Here is a 19,564-nt window from a genome sequence, read left to right on the forward strand (position 1 = left end):
TCGGCAGTGACCAGTCAAGGTTGTTACCAAGAGACTGCAATTCTGCTTTGACAGATTTGTTAAATACTTAGCCACCTTTGGGATGGCTCAGTAATGTACAATTTTTTTGACGACATGACTCAAAATTATTCCAATATTGCTGGTGCTGAGTTGCCGCCCAAGAATTTCTGAAGCTTCACCCAGCACTTCGAAATTGGAATAGCTGCCTGAGGGCCAATGAAGTCATGCGATGCTCCAATGCTCCATTGCAAGCTAATTCATAAGCCAATTCATTCCCAGCAATGGAAGAATAGCAAGGGCCCATGTAAGTTTTACAGAGTTCACTGAATTCAGTTCCTCAAATTGAGTTCGACGTGCGATAACAAGCTTAGACCTTGAGTTGGCCTAAGCAAGAGCTTTTAAAAGCAGCCTGACTATCTGACATATTCCTTTACAAATAGCCAGACGACAACTCGTCCCGCGAAGGGAGTTGTGAGGAACAAAGTGACAAGCAATTGTGGAATTCACTCGAAGCAAGAACAATTGTGTCCCAATTCATCGGAAGTGGAAACATTCAAATCACTAGGATTTCCAATGGACGGAGAGAATTCATAGAATTTGGTCACAACCAATTCCCAGTTTGTGAAGTATATGTTCATATAGAGATGTAGCGATGATCAGATAATGATTCATCATCTGATACATGCCAATTCGTCAACTCGTGACTGATTCTGTTTAAGCAGAGCATTATGTCTAACACTTCTTCTCTAGCAGACACCATGAAGGTTGGGCGATTCCCTAAAATAAGTAATCCAAGATTTGAACTACTTAAGCATTCCATCAGACTGGAGCTTCTCAAATTGATATCTGAGCTGATGAGTATCAGCATCACTACCCACAAATCAGCAGAAGGCCTTTTCATAGGCAGTGAACGACAACTCGTTTGAAATCATCCATTGGGGATGGTTCATCATGTGGTAAATACACCACACAACGAAAGACGTATTTCCTATTGAGGTCACCAACAGAAATATCAATTGCGACAGCACATACATCTCTGGTTGTTAACTCAGAATTGAGTGTAGCAACGATAGCGCTATTTACGAGGACGCATGCACGAGGTATAGCACGCGAGTTAGCCATTTCATGTTTATGAAAGTAACAAAAACTGGGTCCACAAGGTTACCTAGATAAAAGTACACAAAAGTATGGGTTTTGCGCCATTTGAACTGTACTATTTGAATGAGTCTACATAGATTGATCGTTGCTGATATTTTATGCTGAAGATTGGTCTAACTAAGCTATCCTAACCGTAGCCACAAAAAAATATACATACAAGTTATTTGTCGAAATATCTAAAAGAAATTCCCTCCCCTTGGTTATGCGAACTTGCCGCGATGGGAGGGCATAATCCATTAGCCCATATGATGGAAACCAAAGGCGTAACCTGTAGTGGTGGTATCACATTTTGGCATTTTTGCTTAAAGCCGCGTCATAATTCATATGGCATAGACGCAATAATATCTCGGATGTGATCCAACGGACATTCTGCGTCGTCGATAGAATTGATGCCCATTTCAAATAATGAATCTATTCGAAGTGGACATTAATACTATTGGTGACGTTCAGTTTGTATTTTGCTAACCAGAATGATCCGTAGCCACTTTTACTATTAGTTAGATAGACACATCGTTACCATATACGACGTAGGAAATTTAACTCTGAGGAAAATGACTAGTAGATTCACTGAGTAGAAATAAGTGGCGACAATCTTATTTTAATATGGTTTTTACATTGCCATAATAAGAAATACCTCCTTCGGAACATTGGTATAAATAATCTAATTCCAGCTTCATTTTCGCAAAATTTACAAATCTAGAAAGATTCGCGAATTAGGCGAAACTGACAAAATGTACACAATTTAAGCAAATATAGCGTTGAAATTGTAGCTTGATTGTCTATTCACTGCACTTTAACTTTTCCCCTATCGATAATTTAACTATTCAAAAAACGCAAATTTTTAGAAGACGAAACTTCACCTCATGCAAAATCACTCTATTTATTGATTACGCCTGTGTTTTTGTTTATCAAAGTGATGGACGCATCTGAAATCGAAATCAAAACACGGCGAGAGTAAACGGCGACACTGCAAACAAAAAATAAACAAGGCGTACATGGCGGGCTTAATAGGCCAGGAGAAGTGGATGAACTTGTCATTCATTTTTCTGTCAAATCTCATACAAAATCTACTTTTTCTTTGACAGAAATTCACTCTAGGTGAACCACTTCCCCTGGCCTATTGAAACCAGAATGTAAACACGGCGCAAAAGTAATAGGCGACACTGAAAATAATATCGATTACATGCTCATAACATTGGGCGATACTGGCATTCTCGAGTACGTTTTAGGCGAAACCTTTAAAGATTTTTTGAGTATGAAATAGCTAGGGGAATTGTAGGAGATGTGTGTGGTATTGATGAGGATTTTAAAACTAGGTTTATGAAATGTGTATTAAAGTGAAAAGGTTAAAGTTTGAGTATATTTTCTCCAATTAGGATTTAAAATTGCACACACGCTTAAATAATTTAATACTTAAAAGCTTAAAGGTTATACTAAAATGATATTCGATCTATTCACCCTATTGGATGCATATCTGGGGATTAATCATTCTTAGTATAAACGACATTTATAAATCGTAATGCATATATCTCTATCTTTTTTATGCTTCGGTATGCTTTTGTTTACCTTCAAGATTTCTAGGAAGAATATGGAAGCAAACAAAGTAATGAAATGAAACAAAATTTTGAATATCGGTTTATTTCAATAAGTAACATGGTCATTGTTATAATCTATCGCATAGTGCCTAGGGACCCTCACTAGAACAAAGATTATGTATCGCAAATACGGCTGTCATAAGATAAAATCGTCAACTTCCTGCGATCTTCCTCGTTGATTCAAGAACCACTTGGCTCGCTTGATGATTAGATTCCACTGCCCCCGGAGGAATCCTCGGGAAAAACGAAAAATAAGCCTGAAAAGTGCGCCCAGGTAATGGTTGGTATACTGGTACATGTACGTAATTCTGGAACTTACCATTTGGCCGCATATGTAGAGCCTGATATTCTGCATCAGGGCGGAGTGATTTTTTTGCTACAGTAATAGCAGCATTCCGTTCCGGAGGTACAAACACAGTGTACATAACAGCAGCAGCCGTCCAGCTAAATCTTATAAGTGCCACTACATACTTGGAAAATCCCTAAATCATATTTAAAACCACACAAACTTGGAGCATCTTAAAGGAGCATCTACTGAGAGCTAAAGAAAACAAATCTGCAGTTAAACAAAACCAACAAAGTCCAAAGTGTAGCATCTGTCAACGCATATGCACCGCCAAAAATAATACTTGGAAATGCATGAGATAGTATAAACAAATATGATTAAGAAGGATTAAAAGTCTCAAATGTGGTAGATGTAATAATTAGAACTCTAATTAGTATTTTCATATCTCTCCGTGCATGAGAATTTCATTGGTTATTTTCTCATTGTTATTGATTTGTCAGATAGGCCCTTATCGCGAATCCCTCTCGAAATAGAAAGTAGGCGTTGTGAAGCATTGCATTTGCTACCGAAAAGTGAATCTTGTAGGAGACTGTAATAGAAGCCTAAGGTAACTTTACTCTTTAATATTAACTATAATAATGACTATGGAAAGTAAGACGCTGAGATCGATCATTAGAGTACACTTGCTAGTTTCGAGAAATTGTTGAACAGACAAGGAAAGTGACTTTTTTTTTAAGGATATATGAACGTACAGTGAGAGGCAAAATAAAGTGCCCACCTTACCAGTTTTCGAATTTCTCTCATTGATTTGGTTCAAATTAAAGTTAACACACCTAAATCTTTTGTGATATTTTATTTTTGATGTTCTTTTAAAGTTGCACTTACGAAATTTTGATTAAAAAAAGAATTTTACTTAAAGAAAAAGAAAATCAATTTGTATTGAAAAAAAAGTAGTGACAAAAATAAGTGCCCACTTCCTTCTTGGCCCCAGAAAAGATGATTTAAGAAAAATAAAAAGCAATTTAATAGTTAATGTGTCCTCCTTTGGCCTTAAGGACTTGCTGGAGGCTCTTCGGCATGCTTTTCACCAGGTTTTGTAGGTGTTGTGGATCTAGTTCTTCCCAGGCGCGCTCCAAGGCTTCAAAATAATTATTTTTGTTGGTAACACCAGTTTTTTTCAACCCTAGCATCGAGAATCGCCCACAAATTCTCGATGGGGTTGAGGTCTGGGCTTTGTGGAGGCCATTCCAGCGGTTTAATCCGACAAGACCGGAAGAAAGACTTGGTCTTCTTTCCAGTATGCTTCGGGTCGTTGTTCTAGAGAAATATGAATTTCTCTTCAAGGCCCGTCTGGATCAGCGAAACCTCCAGATTTTCCAGCAAGATGTTAATGTAGGAATCTGCCGTCATTATTCCGTCGATTTTCACGACGCTTCCTACTCCACTCCATGAAAAACACCCCCAGACCATCACATTTCATCACATCACACTTCCATGCGTCACCGTTCCTTGGATGTGGCGCTCCTGAAGCTCGAGCTGTCTAACCGAGAGCGGCGGGCTCGTGTGTGATGCAGAGCACCACATCCAAGGAACGATGAAGCATGGAGGAGGAAATGTGATGGTCTGGGGGTGTTTTTCATGGAGTGGAGTAGAAAACCTCGTGAAAATCGACGGAATAATGATGGCAGATTCCTACATTAACATCTTGCTGGAAAATCTGGAGGTTTCGCTGATCCAGACGGGCCTTGAAGAGAAATTCATATTTCTCTAGAACAACGACCCGAAGCATACTGGAAAGAAGACCAAGTCTTTCTTCCGGTCTTGTCGGATTAAACCGCTGGAATGGCCTCCACAAAGCCCAGACCTCAACCCCATCGAGAATTTGTGGGCGATTCTCGATGCCAGGGTTGAAAAAACTGGTGTTACCAACAAAAATAATTATTTTGAAGCCTTGGAGCGCGCCTGGGAAGAACTAGATCCACAACACCTACAAAACCTGGTGAAAAGCATGCCGAAGAGCCTCCAGCAAGTCCTTAAGGCCAAAGGAGGACACATTAACTATTAAATTGCTTTTTATTTTTCTTAAATCATCTTTTCTGGGGCCAAGAAGGAAGTGGGCACTTATTTTTGTCACTACTTTTTTTTCAATACAAATTGATTTTCTTTTTCTTTAAGTAAAATTCTTTTTTTAATCAAAATTTCGTAAGTGCAACTTTAAAAGAACATCAAAAATAAAATATCACAAAAGATTTAGGTGTGTTAACTTTAATTTGAACCAAATCAATGAGAGAAATTCGAAAACTGGTAAGGTGGGCACTTTATTTTGCCTCTCACTGTAATGACCAATATATACTTTTAACGGGTCTACCCTGTTTGGCATAATGCCATTTGGCATAATGCCGTTTGGCATACAGTCGTTTGGCATAAAGTCGTTTGGCATAATAGTCGTTTGGCATAACAGTCGTTTGGCATAATAGTCGTTTGGCATAATGGTCGTTTGGCATAATTTGAAAAAGGAAGATACTGCAGTGGTACAGTCATATGCCGTACCATAAGAAGCGTCATAAAATTCCATGTTCCTTTATTTTTTCAAATGACATCGAATAACTTAGGCGTTGGATATATTTTTGTTAAAGATGCGCCATAATATCCTGGACTTAATGACCCCGGAAGTCATGTAGGGGGACATGGGGCAAGAAGGACACCCGGGGCAAAAGTGCCACCTCTAATTTCACGTAGTTCAAATCAATTTTTGATGTTTAACGCAGGATAAGAATAAATTGAGTACTAATTGGGGGTTGTGTAAATATTACAGTTAAAAATGTTTAGTACAAAAAATTAGAAAAATGTATTTAACTCACCAACGCAAAAAATGCGAAATATTATAAGAATGTAAGACTGGAAAACAAGGTTTGACTCCCAATAAATACAAAACATATTTGTTTTTCCGCACAGTATTGATGATTTTCAATTGTTTAATATAGCTGTGAGGATTTTTTTTTCGAAAAAGTTCTTTTGACATTAAGTTTTACATATATAAAAACGGTGGTAGGTCATTTGGCATAAAGTCGTTTGGCATAAAGCCGTTTGGCATAAAGTCGTTTGGCATAATGGTCATTTGGCATAAAGTCGTTTGGCATAATGGTCGTTTGGCATAATGGTCGTTTGGCATAATGGTCGTTTGGCATAATAGTCGTTTGGCATAATGAGTCTGAAACTAAGAATTTCTCAATTTTCGTTTTTATGTTTCTATTCAATCTTTCTGATGACATCAGGCTTGTTTTGGAGTCAATTGATAAAAAATGACACTTTATTCAACAAACATTCGCTCTTAAATAAATTTAAGCATATTAGGAAAGTTATTGCCAATAGTATTTTATTATTCATCCAGAAATTACCCTTCTTTCAAATATTAATTCTTCTTTTGAGTTTCGCTATTGAAACAATTTTTTGCACTGAAGATTTTTATATATTTAGCACAAATTTACCCTTCTTTTTTTTTCTAAATATGATGTAATCACAACTATAGGTAGGAAAACTGTTGATTTTAAATTTCAATAAATTTCTCCTTTTATAATGTATAGGCTGTTCTTTGGAGCTATATTTTTTAAGTATTTTTTGTTTCCAACTGACAATCGATAACACTGATCTGCTCAAATTATCAGCGAAATGAGAAATCGAATACTGCAGTTACTTCGATGTGTTGTGCTTCTTTTCCCCAAATTTCGTTTCTCCAAATGCCAGTTCCCCAAATATCTCGTTTCCCCGAAAAGTTTTTAGCACTCATAATTGTCGTAACTTCATACATTTCATGATGATGAACGAACTAACCATCTAATATGCACCCTTCTTCATTTAATTGGCGGTTCTTTCGAGTTTTACCGTCCTCAGCATTTTTGCCAACATGTATATAGCCGAGAATGCCAGAATACTTCCTTCTTTTGAATGTTTATCGTTCTTTCTCGTTACCACTATTCGGGGAAACCAGGGGAAATGGCATTCGGGAAAAAGTAGCACAATCACTTCGATGATTCTGAACGCACTTTCTTATGTCTTCTCGTTTTATTATGCCGCAAAACTTTTTGGCGTCCATTCTTCTATTGGTTTAATTATAAATTTTGCCTTCTTTTGAAAATAGGCGGTTCTTTATATTTATACTGTTTTAAATTTTATTATTTAGTATAGATAAATGTTAACAATTTTTATATTTTGCTGTTTTATCAATTCTTGCCAGATGTGTTTTTTTTTTTCAAAAAAAGACAATTTACACTGTCTTTAGCACATAGGCTGCGCAGACTGAACGATCACTAACATTAGGCAACGGACAACACGAAACACCCAGTAGCCCAGTGTTACGTCCAAACTGAGACAAAACTTGATCTGCAGCGAAATATGCTATGAGCGTTCCCTTGATGAATAACTGCGAACTTTATTTGCCAATTTACTGTTTTCAAATATGTATATCGCAACAAGCTCAAAGATACTCTATGTTCTGAGATGCAGAGACCCGTCATGAGTTTTGTTTAGTGATGCTCTCTAATGTCACAACATTTTTTGAAATTCTTAGCTTGGAAAATCTCTGAACGAACACCACGCTTGTTTAGAATCTACCATTTTTTTTTGCTATGAGCTCGGTGGTGTTGATCTCGATAAAAGTTTAAAAAATGCCGATATTTATTTTGAGTCAATCATTATGCCAAACGGCCATTATGCCAAATAACCATTATGCCAAACGACCATTATGCCAAACGACCATTATGCCAAACGACTTTATGCCAAACGGCTTTATGCCAAACGACCTTATGCCAAACGACTTTATGCCAAACGGGGTACAATCTATAAAAACAGTATGTCTAATGGGGCAAGAGGGACACCGCAATTTTCTCATATAAAATCACATGAACTTTTAGTTTTCTTGTTTAATATTGCATTAAATCAATGCTTCCTACTAAATAAAATCAAAATAAACCATCTTGGACATTCAAAATGGTTTCTGAAATTTTTTACTATTATTGTTACAGTAAAATAAGATGAGAACTAAATTAATTTCGTAAAATTACTTTTTAACTATAAGTCAACTTTTATCCCTCAGTTTTTATCTTTACTTACTCTAGAATTTATCATTTAGGTGGGGAAATAATAATATACAAAATTTGTGGCATTTTGCTCTGGTGGTCTTCTTGGCCCATACGAGTGGCACTCTTGCCCCGTGCCTCGTTGAAAAACCTCATAAGAAGGGACATTTTCAAAAATCTCAAATCATCATGTAATTCTTATATTTTTGAAATCTATAGATAACATCATTTGGAACAAGAGGTGAGCTTGCCCCTACACTGGAATAATCTTCAAAAATTGTGCTTATCAACCATGATTTGAATCTATATATCTTAAGCAGGGTGACCAGCGCACCGGGAAATCGGGAAAACCGGGAAAAAGCCGGGAATTTCGAATCACCGGGAGAAAACCGGGAAATATACGGGAATTTCAATTAGTACCGGGAAAATTTTGCATACCAAGTAATGTTTTAACCAGCACGATCTATACCAGTGCTTCCCAAACTTTTTCAACTTTCGCCCCCTTGAGGCCCCCTAATATGTGATTCACATATTTTAATTAAGCGCTGTACGCCAGAAAATTTCCTTGACTCGCATATCCATAGAATCATAATACAATAACTTTTATGTACATTTAAAAATATTTTCTTAAATATCGATAACCCACACACAGACAAACAGACGTAACACTTGGAACAAATCTCGATTAAAATCATAGTCACGAGGACATGTGCGCCCAATGCTAAAATTATTGTATTTGGCCGACGGGCCAACAGATGGCGGTAGTGTGCAAACGTCAAACGCGAACAAAAACGATGCGAGCGCTGCGGGTGGCGGATTGGCCACCTACCATATTTTTGAATCGACCGTTAAAAAGGTGGTCGATGGACAATGATGAGAGTGTGACGTCTGTTTGTCTGTGACCCACAGTTACTATGAATGATTTATTGGACTGTAATTTATGATATCGATTTTAACAATATCTTGCGTGCATTACAGGCTACTGAATCAGTCATTCCATCATCTGCCGTTTCTAAAATTACTGCAATCATTTTCAGAAATTGTGAATAATAAATGTTTGATGTTTCTGGGAACGCATTTTTATCCAATCCAAATACCCTGAAACATATATGAAAATCCAGAATGTTTTTCAACTCATTGTTCAATGCTATTTTTCTAACACCAAGAAAACTCGATTTTTTTCGGAAGTTCTGAAAGTTCAAATCTGACGCATCTCTGAAAATTCTTCAAATGTATTTTTAAAACACTTTTTAAAAATACATTTGAAGAAATTACGTCTTTAGAATCGTTGGAACCCGATTTTTGTCTGCTAAATTTTTCAAAGTTTGTTTCTAAATGATTTGTACCATAATAACTAATGAAAAAGAGTGCAATCGGAACATGGGCACATTAGATTTTTTTTTGTCCGTTCTAAAAACCTGAATGCATCACACAATCATCAAGTGTTGTCTATCATCATTTGAAAATGATCATGATTAGAGATATAACGGTTTAAGGTAAAATGGTCCTGGAAATAGTTAAGTTTGGAATTGATTAACCATCAGATATGTGTTCTACAAAGGTTATGAGTAATTATTTTCAAATGCTCCCGTGTTAGCTTTTTAGCCCCCTATCTAGATTTTTCGCCCCCCAAATTCTGAAATAATTGCCCTGAGAAAATGTTCTAGATTTGTGGGGATAAAACATAACAAAAATTATATGCTGATAACCATGGAACGAAATGTTGAACAATTGATATATTAATTTTTATGTCTACCAAACCTGTGACCGTTTAAAATTTAAACTATGATTCATTCAAAGATTGACTCGATCCCATAATATAAACAAGGGTCAATCTTTTTTTAGCACTGAACTTGTTCATAACAAATTTTACGATTACCTAAAGTGACCGTCGTAAAATATCGTTTCATAGATCAAACTGATATTTAGCAGAATCAGTATAAGCCCAGAAATTTTGAATGCGCAGCAAAATATCTGATTTCCGTCTACCCCTAATAGAAATGCTTTGGTTTAAACAAAAAACTCGTACTTAAAAGTCGTTTGAAATAGTAAAACAATTCGCAATAATGTTTCTTAGCATATCATTAAACCGGGAATATTTTTGAAATATCGGGAAAAAACCGGGAGAAAACCGGGAATTTGAAATTGACTTTTCACTGGCCACCCTGCTTAAGGTGTCCTTCTTGCCCTCAGCCCCCCTATGATGCAATTCCAAAAGAGCTTTATTGGATATTGGTTTCCTTGAAAAATGATAATTAGAAGTATGTCCTATCACTAACTGACAACGGAATGTACGATCGTGAGCAGTTTATACACACCCCTTTGCTTAATGGAAGGAATCAAATGATCAAATTCAATGTTTTTCACAAGTATGCCAAACGGCTATTATGCCAAATGGCGATTATGCCAAACGACCGTTATGCCAAACAGCTATTATGCCAAACGACTGTATGCCAAACGGCATTATGCCATACGGCATTATGCCAAACGGGGTAGACCCCTTTTAACAACAAAAAACGAAATTAACTAGAACTGCAACTGAACAGCCTAATTTTGTTAGGACTTGACGACAATTGACATTTGAAACTCTAATCTTACATAAAAGACAGGAGTAATCAAAATAGCACTTAAATGACAAATTATTCAAAACCATTTCGACTAGACAGTATTAGTAATGACACTACTACACTACTCTTTCAAACAAATTCTGATGGAGCTGCTGATTTTCACATTGCTTCCTTTTCCCCCACTTCACAATACGAATAAAAAATCAGTGTTCATGTGGGCACCATAGCCTAGTCCGTCTGAGTATTGGTCCTGGTAGAGGGGAAACTTGGCAAAAGCCAGACCGAGGGTTCAGCCTTGACAAGTTAGACAGCTCCAACTGAATACCAAACAAAAAAAAAATTTAAAAGGAATTATATGAACAACTTTTTGCTCAAAACGGCAAAGTTGAATAGTTAAAAATCGCCAAAAAGCATTTTACTGTTCCCCTATGAAACTATTTGGCCAAGAATTTCGTCAAGAACCCAACAAAATCCTTTACAACCTAAAGGACCATGCTATTTGTTTATCCATTAAAGATCTTCCTAATTTGACGAGAATGATTGAATGAATTTATGTATGTAAATCTGTAGAAATCTATACAACATTGGGGGCTTTATTACAATCCTGTCATAGATTAAGGACTATTCAAACTAGTAATACAGACAAGGCTTCATCCTGAATCAGTAAAATCGATAACTCCAGAAACCATCAATCGGAATTCCTAATAAACTTGCCTGAAATTTCAAAAGATGTCAAGAATTTTGACATTGTTTTTAGCTCAGCTATTCGTCAAACGCTACAAATCTATTGAGCATCTATATAAATAAAAATGGAGTGGTGTTCCTATGTCACGTAATGACTTGAGAACGGGGCAACCGATTTGCACAATTCTTTCATTGTTGTCTTCTTGAAGTGTTCCGACGTGTTCGTGTGACGGAAAAGCTTAGGGAAGTTTTCGGAAAATTTGGTAAAACGGGAGAGTACTAATATGTCATTTTGAATGGGAGGTTCCATGATATTTTTCACTAGCCTACTTGATGGCAAGACGAAGTTTGCCGGGACCACTAGTTTAAAAAAAATCATCGAAGGATCTTTGCTAGAATCTACTAAAAACCTTATAAGCAATCTATCAATACCTTTTTAGTGATATCTCACTAAGAAGAACTTAAGAAACTGGCTAATTACTTCCTCGATTTATGTGGAGATTCCTGCAAAGATCTTATCAAAAATTTGCCATAAATCCAAATGGAAATCTATCAAGCATCTCACCAAGAACATTGCCAGGATTCCTTAGGTATATATAAAATCTGCTTTGAATTTGTTCAATATCTTTCCACAATAAATCTACAAAGCATTTCACAAGAAATCGGTAAGAATTGTTATAATAATCTACCGAAGAATTCCCTAGGAAACCACCTTTTTTTAGAATTTGGATAAAACAAATAACTAGTTTCGAGTTGACATGCTAGTTTCGCCCATAAGCTTAAAATTGTTGTGCAACTTCCCGGATATTTTCCGATTTTTTCCCAGTCTTTTGTATTTTCCGGGTTTTTTCCGCTTTTGCCGGATGGATGGACACTCTTGACAGAGTCATGCGACACATTCATAGTCATTAGCAAAAATTCTTATTAAATGGTCCGAGAAAACTTCAATTGAAGGAAATAAAATTTGAAATTAGATTTATCATACGCTAATCTTGGCTTGGAAATATACTTAATTCATACATTTTGTCAAACCAAGCATACTCTGATAGCATCATAAAAATTGATAAAATAATATAAATAATCCATCAGAATGTCTTCTTGCTTCGTAACTTTAAAAGTCGTGTAGTTGTATTTTTAACAAAATAGGGGAAAACACGCTATTCGTACCAAGCATCAGCTAGGCACTTCTGGCGGTATCCTACCGTGACTACCGGAAGGTTAATACTTCCAAAAAATCAAGACAGTCTTGCCGCAACATCAACGATTTTTAAATATTTCAAGAAAGCCAAACAAACTAGAACTCCAAAGTTTATGTCTTTCAAATCTGAAGATATATACAAACAAAAAGAAAATCATAAAGAAAGTTTTACAGAAATTCGCTACTTTCGCGTCATGATTTGATAAATCCGCGATTTTCGCGACAGTTTTTCATGCGCTCGTGATTTTCGCAACTGGCGGAACAAAACCGCGAAAATCGCGACTGTTGTAACAGCCCGGCAATTTTAATATTAAAACATTACGATTGCGAATCATTGAGCACTACAACAGCTACTTGACATAATATATTAGAGTTTTCTGCAACATTGTTCTTTCCAATTCGTAGAATATTCTCAACCTTTTCATAATTGTCGTGTTTCTACGAACTTAGTCGGTGATTAAAACGTAAACAAATCAACTTCGAGCAAATGGATCATTAAAATAACCAAAACGGCCGCTATGGAAAGCACAGATAGCGCTACCGTAGCCTTGTGTGTTTGACAGAACAGCAATGCTGTCACAATGTTAAATCTCATATACAGTGGCGCCTTTGTTTTGATGCGGTGAGCACTAACAAAAACTACCTTCAATGATCCATTGGAGTTCGGTCGACCTTGAAAGATTATACACAGGTTTTCGCTTTAAAATTTCGTTGGAACGTGGTTAGCCACGTTAGGTAAGCTAGGTAGTTAGTTTAAATATGAATATTCGAGAAGATTTAGCGCCTAACATGAAACATGACCAACTCTAGTTTAGTTATCCAGTTGTCACTAGAAATCATTTATAAGAGAGATTCGCGGAAGCTGACATTTCTGTCAAAGTGTGAGCCAATCGAGCAGCGAGAGCTGTCAAAGTGTGAGCCAAACGAACATGCGTTATGTTTGTTTTGAACTTTTCTTGAGGAGTAATGTAATCCGCTTGAAATTATTTCAGTAAAAGCAATTTTGCATGAAGCAAAAATATGAAATGTTTTACTTTTTTGAATTTTTGTCAATGCGATTTTTAGTTTTCGGCTGTTTATTAGTTTTGATATGTAGCCCAAAGATCAATAACGAAACAAAATACACTTTGTAGCAATGAGGAAGTCATGTCCGTGTTACAGTATTATTCTCGACGCCGAGCAAAATCAGCAGTGCTGGTCTGTTGCCAAATCATTCCATTTTACTTCCGCTTATCTCTCTATAAAGGATCACTACTTGTCACCGAACTTCGGCCCGCGAACCGCATGCGGACCTCAGGAAGATTTTGTGCGGTCCGCGGAGTGATTTAGAATATTTTATTAGTACGCATGAGAAGATTTATCTTTCATAAGATCCAACAATCGTTTTTCTGTAGTGGTTCATTCAATTGGTCTTTAGATTTATTTTATTCTCATATGCACTGGAATGGTTATCGTGAAACTAAGGAAAATTGATTCAGTGTATTATTTCTGGAGTTTGTTTGAGAACTCAACGTTTCTTTACCTTTTGATAAAATCGTTTCCTCAAAACACCAATGCACAGACAAACAGACGTAACACTTAGAACAAATTTCTTCAAAATACATCGCCCAGTTTACACCATCATCATCTGGTGAGCATGTTGCGCGAAAAGGTGTTTCGTGCAACAAGACCGGCAGATGGCGTTAGTGTGAAACGTCAAACGCGAAGAAAAACGATGTGCGCGCCTCTGGTTGTGAGATTTGTAACATAGCGAATTTGAAATGATCGTTAAATGAGTGGTCGATGGAAATTTCTTCAGTGTTACGTCTGTTTGTCTGTGACCAATGCTTTCAACGTACGTTGAAGTTTTAGTTTTTCTGGTACTAAGTATTTATCATTACAAGAAAGGTAAATCGTTGATATTATAGTTCTTGAATTTATACTTCTTTTTTTACCCCGCTAAAACACTTGGTCTTTAAAGTTTTGTCACACCCCTTAGTTTTAACAAAAATTTAGGATGTATTTTGTTTTCCGTGCCCTCCCAAAAAGTCAGATATATGAACAATCCCGCAGTTTTAGCACTTTTGAAAAAGTAAAACTTCAGTGGAAATTTGTTGGCGAAGGGAACGTTGAAAATAAGTCCAATTTACAGTTTAAATATGATAAAGCCGTTATTTAAGGGGGCTTCCACAAATTACGTAACGCTCTAGGGGGAGGGGGGAGTAGGCTCAAGCGTTACGGCTCATATAAAATTTTGAAATTTTTCATACAAAAAGCGTTACGGACGGTGGGGGGGTGGGGGTCGAAAATTTCCAAATTTAGCGTTACGTAATAAATGGACGCTGCCTAAGCGGGAAAATTTGCCAAAGTAGTAGCAAGGACACGCTCTGTCGTGTTATTTAAGAGCTCGTTTCATGCTTTTATTTCAAATATGTTAATTATGTTTGACTACACATTTTTATCGTACCAACGGTGGGAATCTTACGTAGGTGGTGGTTGATCCTTAGTCATAAATCCTACCTCCATTCTGGTCACGATCTTGAGATTATCGTGATTATTCAACATTCATATAGGGCACTTGCAGCCTTTGTTTAGTGTGCCCAACGGACCCCTTTGGTTTTGCTGGGAAACGTGTCATAACGTGTTTTTCGTTTCAAACCGTTACCCAGCAAAATAAAAGGGGGCCGTTGGGCACACTTTTGTTTGCTGCAAGCGGCCTATTGATAAAGTGGGGGAACATAAACATACATAATAGAATTTGAAAGAAGCGAATGTCAGAACAGGCTTCCACCGGCGACGCCAAACGAACCAACATAGTATGGTGTTAATACGGGATTTGTAGATTGAATACTGATATTTTTGCCAAGCATAAATATGGGTGACTTTCGAGGATAGCGTAACGTAAGAGAGATAGAGAGTTATAACTCTGCGTCTTGTCAGGAATGAGGTCTTATTGGTATGGTAGTGTGCAATGGAGTTCGGAATTGGTAGATAGACTTTGAGGAAAGATGCTTTAATTTAAATTAACGTAAAGAACAGACGAGGCCGAAACCTTGGATCTTGGAGGGCGCAGGTATGGAGGGTCGGGCAGCTGTTTATGTTGGAGACTTGATCGATTGAGCATTACCAGATAGTGACCAATCGATCAAGTTCTCAGCTTCGGCTGTTTTTTGGATCTACAGATTTGTATAGGAAATCCTATAGAATATGGGACTGTTATGCGAGTATGGCCAGCTTATTAAATATGAATATGTTGTGTTAGGAACATTATAGGAAAACGAAAACGAAACATAAATTCTTAGGAATTTTAAATTAAGGCAGAGTTTACAAGTTACTTAGGTTTTTGAAAGCATAATCCAAATAGTAGATCAACACCAATGCCCATATTTTACTTTACACTTTTTAACACTTTACGATAGCTCAAAATTTCGTCCAACGATATTTTTAAATCGATTTAGAGATGTAGCATCACTCTATATTATAGTGAATATTTAAGAGTAAAGTTACCTTAGGCTTCTATAGTGGTTATCACGCACAATGGTATGGGTGCCCTGTGTATGACGAGCGTATGCTAGTCTACGTGTGTTCAAATGTCACTAAGCTCTATTACAGTCTCCTACAAGATTCACTTTTCGGTGGCAAATGCAATGCTTCACAACGCCTACTTTCTACTTGTAAATTTTGCGAAAATGAAGCTGGAATTAGATTTTTTATACCATTGGTTCAAAAGAGGTATTCCTTGTTATGGTAATGTAAAAACCTGGGAGGGAGGCACATATACTACATACGAAATATGACACAACACTTTTCCAAATTGCAAGATAATTCCCGACCACCAACCAATCAAGGCAGGCTTGCGAAGAATCGCTAGTTTTATTTTATTGTGTACCTTCGATCTTTCTGGACAAACTTGGGAAAAGGGCCATTGTTTTATGTGCATCCCATTTTAATTTTGATTGGAAAAACGTGTTTCAATCCTTTATATTCGATCAAATTAAGAGGTGCTATCGTGGCATTGCTTTAGGGTGTGCAGGAATTGCTTTTCAATTGATCACACTTAAATTAGAATGCCGAATCTCGGCTAATTTTAACCGAGATCCGCACAGCCGAGAAGTCGGCAAACTAATTTCCTGGAATCTCAGTAAATAAAAGCCGAGTATCAGTAAATCGTGCTTTGCTGCTAAGCAAACGAACAAATTGTTAGCTGAGTCTCGGTTAAAATCGGGAAACCGAGATTCGCACAGCCGAGCTCGTGAAAAAAATCTAAGTGGGATTGTTGTCAACTTTGTTGAAATGCAAAAATATGTTTTGATCAATTACGCGCTTTTCTCATGTTTGTCCATTCTTTAAGATCTGGGCTCACAGTGACAGTTCGTGACAGCAGAATCTCGGCTCACTATGACGTACATAAATTTTGTATCGGTTTCTCCCTTCCAGGTAAAAACCATATTTTAGATAAGATTGTTGCGACTTATTTCTACTCAGTGAATCTACTAGTCATTTTCCTCAGAGTCGAATTTGATAACGATGTATCTAGCTAGCTAATAGTAAAAGTGGCTACGGATCATTCTGGTTAGCAAAAGGCAAACTGATCGTCGCAAATAGTATTAATGTCCACTTAGAATAGATGCATTTTTTGAAATGGGCATCAATGCTATATCAACGACGCAGAACGTCCGTTGGATCACATCCGAGATATTAGTGCGTCTATGCCATATAAATTATGACGCGGCTTTAAGCAAAAATGTCAAAATGTGATACCACCACTACAGGTTACGCCTTTAAAAAGACACCGACACGTTAATGCTTCCAGTGGACGATTTGCCCTTTGAAGGAAGCACCACACTAGACAACGGACTAGCATGCAACGCCCAGTGGCACTGTCGAAAAACCTTCCTGATGAAAAGTTTTCCGGACTGAAGCGGGAATCGAACCCACACCCCTTGACTCGATGCGGCTGAATGCTTGGTAACACTAACCGCACGGCCACGAAGCCCACGAAGCCCAGCCTTTGGTGTCCATCTAATGGGCTAAAGGATTTTGTCCTCCCATCGCGGCAAGGTCGCATAACCAAGGGGAGGGATTTTTTAGTTTTGATGGCTATTTATAATAATAACTATTAATGAAGCACCCTGTAAATCAATATAGAAAACAATGTGAGAACTATTTTGTTTCAGGTAATACTCCTGGGAATCGGCGTTATCCTGGCTTTGTGTCACCTCGTTCCGTTTTTGCGACACTCTGTTGTATTTTATTTATTGACTACTGTTATCGCTACTGGTACAGCCATGTTTCCCATTTTTGGCCAGCCAACAGTTCAAGTTTTATTCAAGTTTATCCTGAGTGACACTGATCGCATGCTGGTAATTGCACTATATATGACACTGCTGATCGTGACAAGCGTTTTCGTAGTTTGGCAAATCAACCGCCAGATCAGCGCCAATACGACTACCAGAAAAATGTTTCACATAATCATGGTACTGGTGTACCTTCCGGGACTTTGGTCACAATGTACACTGCTCTTCCTAGCTTCCGGACTGATGTTGGGATTACTGCTTATGTTAGAGGTAATTACAATTTTTACAGAAATGTCTATGCTCAAAATACATACATTTACTTTCTTTTTACTAGGCTGCCCGCATAATTCAGCTAAAGCCACTTTATCCATCACTTGACATGGCTGTACGTTGCTTCATAGATGAAAAGGATGCAGGCCCGGTTGCTCTTACGCCGATTTACTTGCTGGTAGGGTGTTCATTGCCTATGTGGCTACATCCAATGCCCTGTGATTTAACCGACTCTGCAGGATTAAATTTACTAAAGCTGTTAGCGGGAGTTCTATCGGTAGGAATCGGAGATACCATGGCCAGCGTTTGTGGTTATCTGATCGGCAAACACAAATGGCCTGGCACGTCCAAATCCGTCGAGGGCACCCTGGCAAGTGTCGTCGGTCAGGCTGGTTTGGTGTTCCTACTATATAGATTGAGCTTTATTCATTTGAATACGTTACGAGCTGCTACTGCTGGTGCTGCTATAATCTTAAATGCAATCGTTGAGGCTAAAACTAATCAAGTGGACAATCTTGTATTACCTTTGGTGACATATATTGTGTTAGGTACTGCTTAGAGAAAACTGAAGATTTATATATTTAATAAGATACCGTTCTTTTAATAAACTAAAGAATGTTTGTAATTTATGTTGTTAATCAGTACAGGGTGTCCACATATTATTCGTACAAACTCGAAAGACAAGCTGAACAAATCGAGAAATCCTTTTTCCTCTTTCTGACGTTCCGTTCCCACTAGCGCACTTTCACGGTTATTGACTGAGAGCTTTCTTTGTCAATTCATTTTTGCATGTGTATATCATGTGGCAGATACGAAGATACTCTATGCCCGGGGAAGACACTCTAATTTTATCTGGGCCTCTTGAGCACACGCTGCGAACTGGACTGTCGAAATTCATACATTTTTCCTTATGAAAGCTGAAACGATTATTGCAATACGAACAATTTATGTGGAACTGAACTCAGTCAACGCTGTAAACCTTGTATGAGTACCTGACCATTCTTCCGTCGCTGGAAAATAATTGGCCCTGAGCCAGTTATTCCGATTTCCAAGTGCTGGTGAAGCTTCAGATCAGTTCATAAGCGGCAACTTAGCACAAGCAATATTAGAATAGTTTGTAGTCGTCTCGTCGAGCTAAATTGTACGTTACTGAGCCATCTCCAAGGGTGGCGAAGTATTTAACAAATCTATCAAAGCAGAATTGCAGTCTCTTGGTCAAAGCGTTGACTATCCACTGCCGACCCAACTATCACATGGTAAATATTCATCGTGCTGACTCATTTGTGTGTGATAATTGTGAATCCGACAAGCTGCTCTTAGTAGTTAAAAAAAAACTGAAAAAAACTAGTTGTTTTTACTAGACGTACCTATTACCCGCTTTATGCTTTTGCTTTTGCTTCTGCAAACCTGGAGCGTCTGTACTCCATGTTAGGAACGACTCACAACAGCCTCTGT

General features: G+C 37.5%; 2 protein-coding genes and 1 long non-coding RNA gene across 4 annotated transcripts in view; 2 read left to right on the forward strand and 1 right to left on the reverse strand.

Moving 5' to 3' along the window:
* LOC5568847 (dolichol kinase) overlaps nucleotides 1–18,747 on the forward strand; it is a 38,268-nt gene extending 19,521 nt beyond the window's left edge. For both annotated transcript variants that reach the window (XM_001652515.2, XM_021851066.1), the window contains exons 3-4: nucleotides 17,720–18,109; nucleotides 18,174–18,747. In XM_001652515.2, the coding sequence (XP_001652565.2) occupies nucleotides 17,720–18,109; nucleotides 18,174–18,668 (885 nt within the window). In that variant the 3' untranslated portion in view covers nucleotides 18,669–18,747. The remainder of the gene's footprint in view (nucleotides 1–17,719; nucleotides 18,110–18,173) is intronic.
* The window catches only part of LOC5568851 (arrestin domain-containing protein 17), a 156,085-nt gene that overhangs the window by 104,217 nt on the left and 32,304 nt on the right, over nucleotides 1–19,564 (forward strand). The gene's annotated exons all lie outside the window — the stretch shown is intronic.
* Nucleotides 2,781–3,485, reverse strand: LOC110678331. Its single transcript, XR_002501504.1, has 2 exons — nucleotides 3,073–3,485; nucleotides 2,781–3,010 (listed from the first exon to the last, which is right to left on the reverse strand). It is a non-coding gene; the product is annotated as an uncharacterized LOC110678331 (long non-coding RNA).

This window comes from Aedes aegypti, chromosome 3 (genome assembly GCF_002204515.2).
Source record: "Aedes aegypti strain LVP_AGWG chromosome 3, AaegL5.0 Primary Assembly, whole genome shotgun sequence".
Taxonomy (NCBI): Eukaryota; Metazoa; Arthropoda; class Insecta; order Diptera; family Culicidae; genus Aedes; species Aedes aegypti.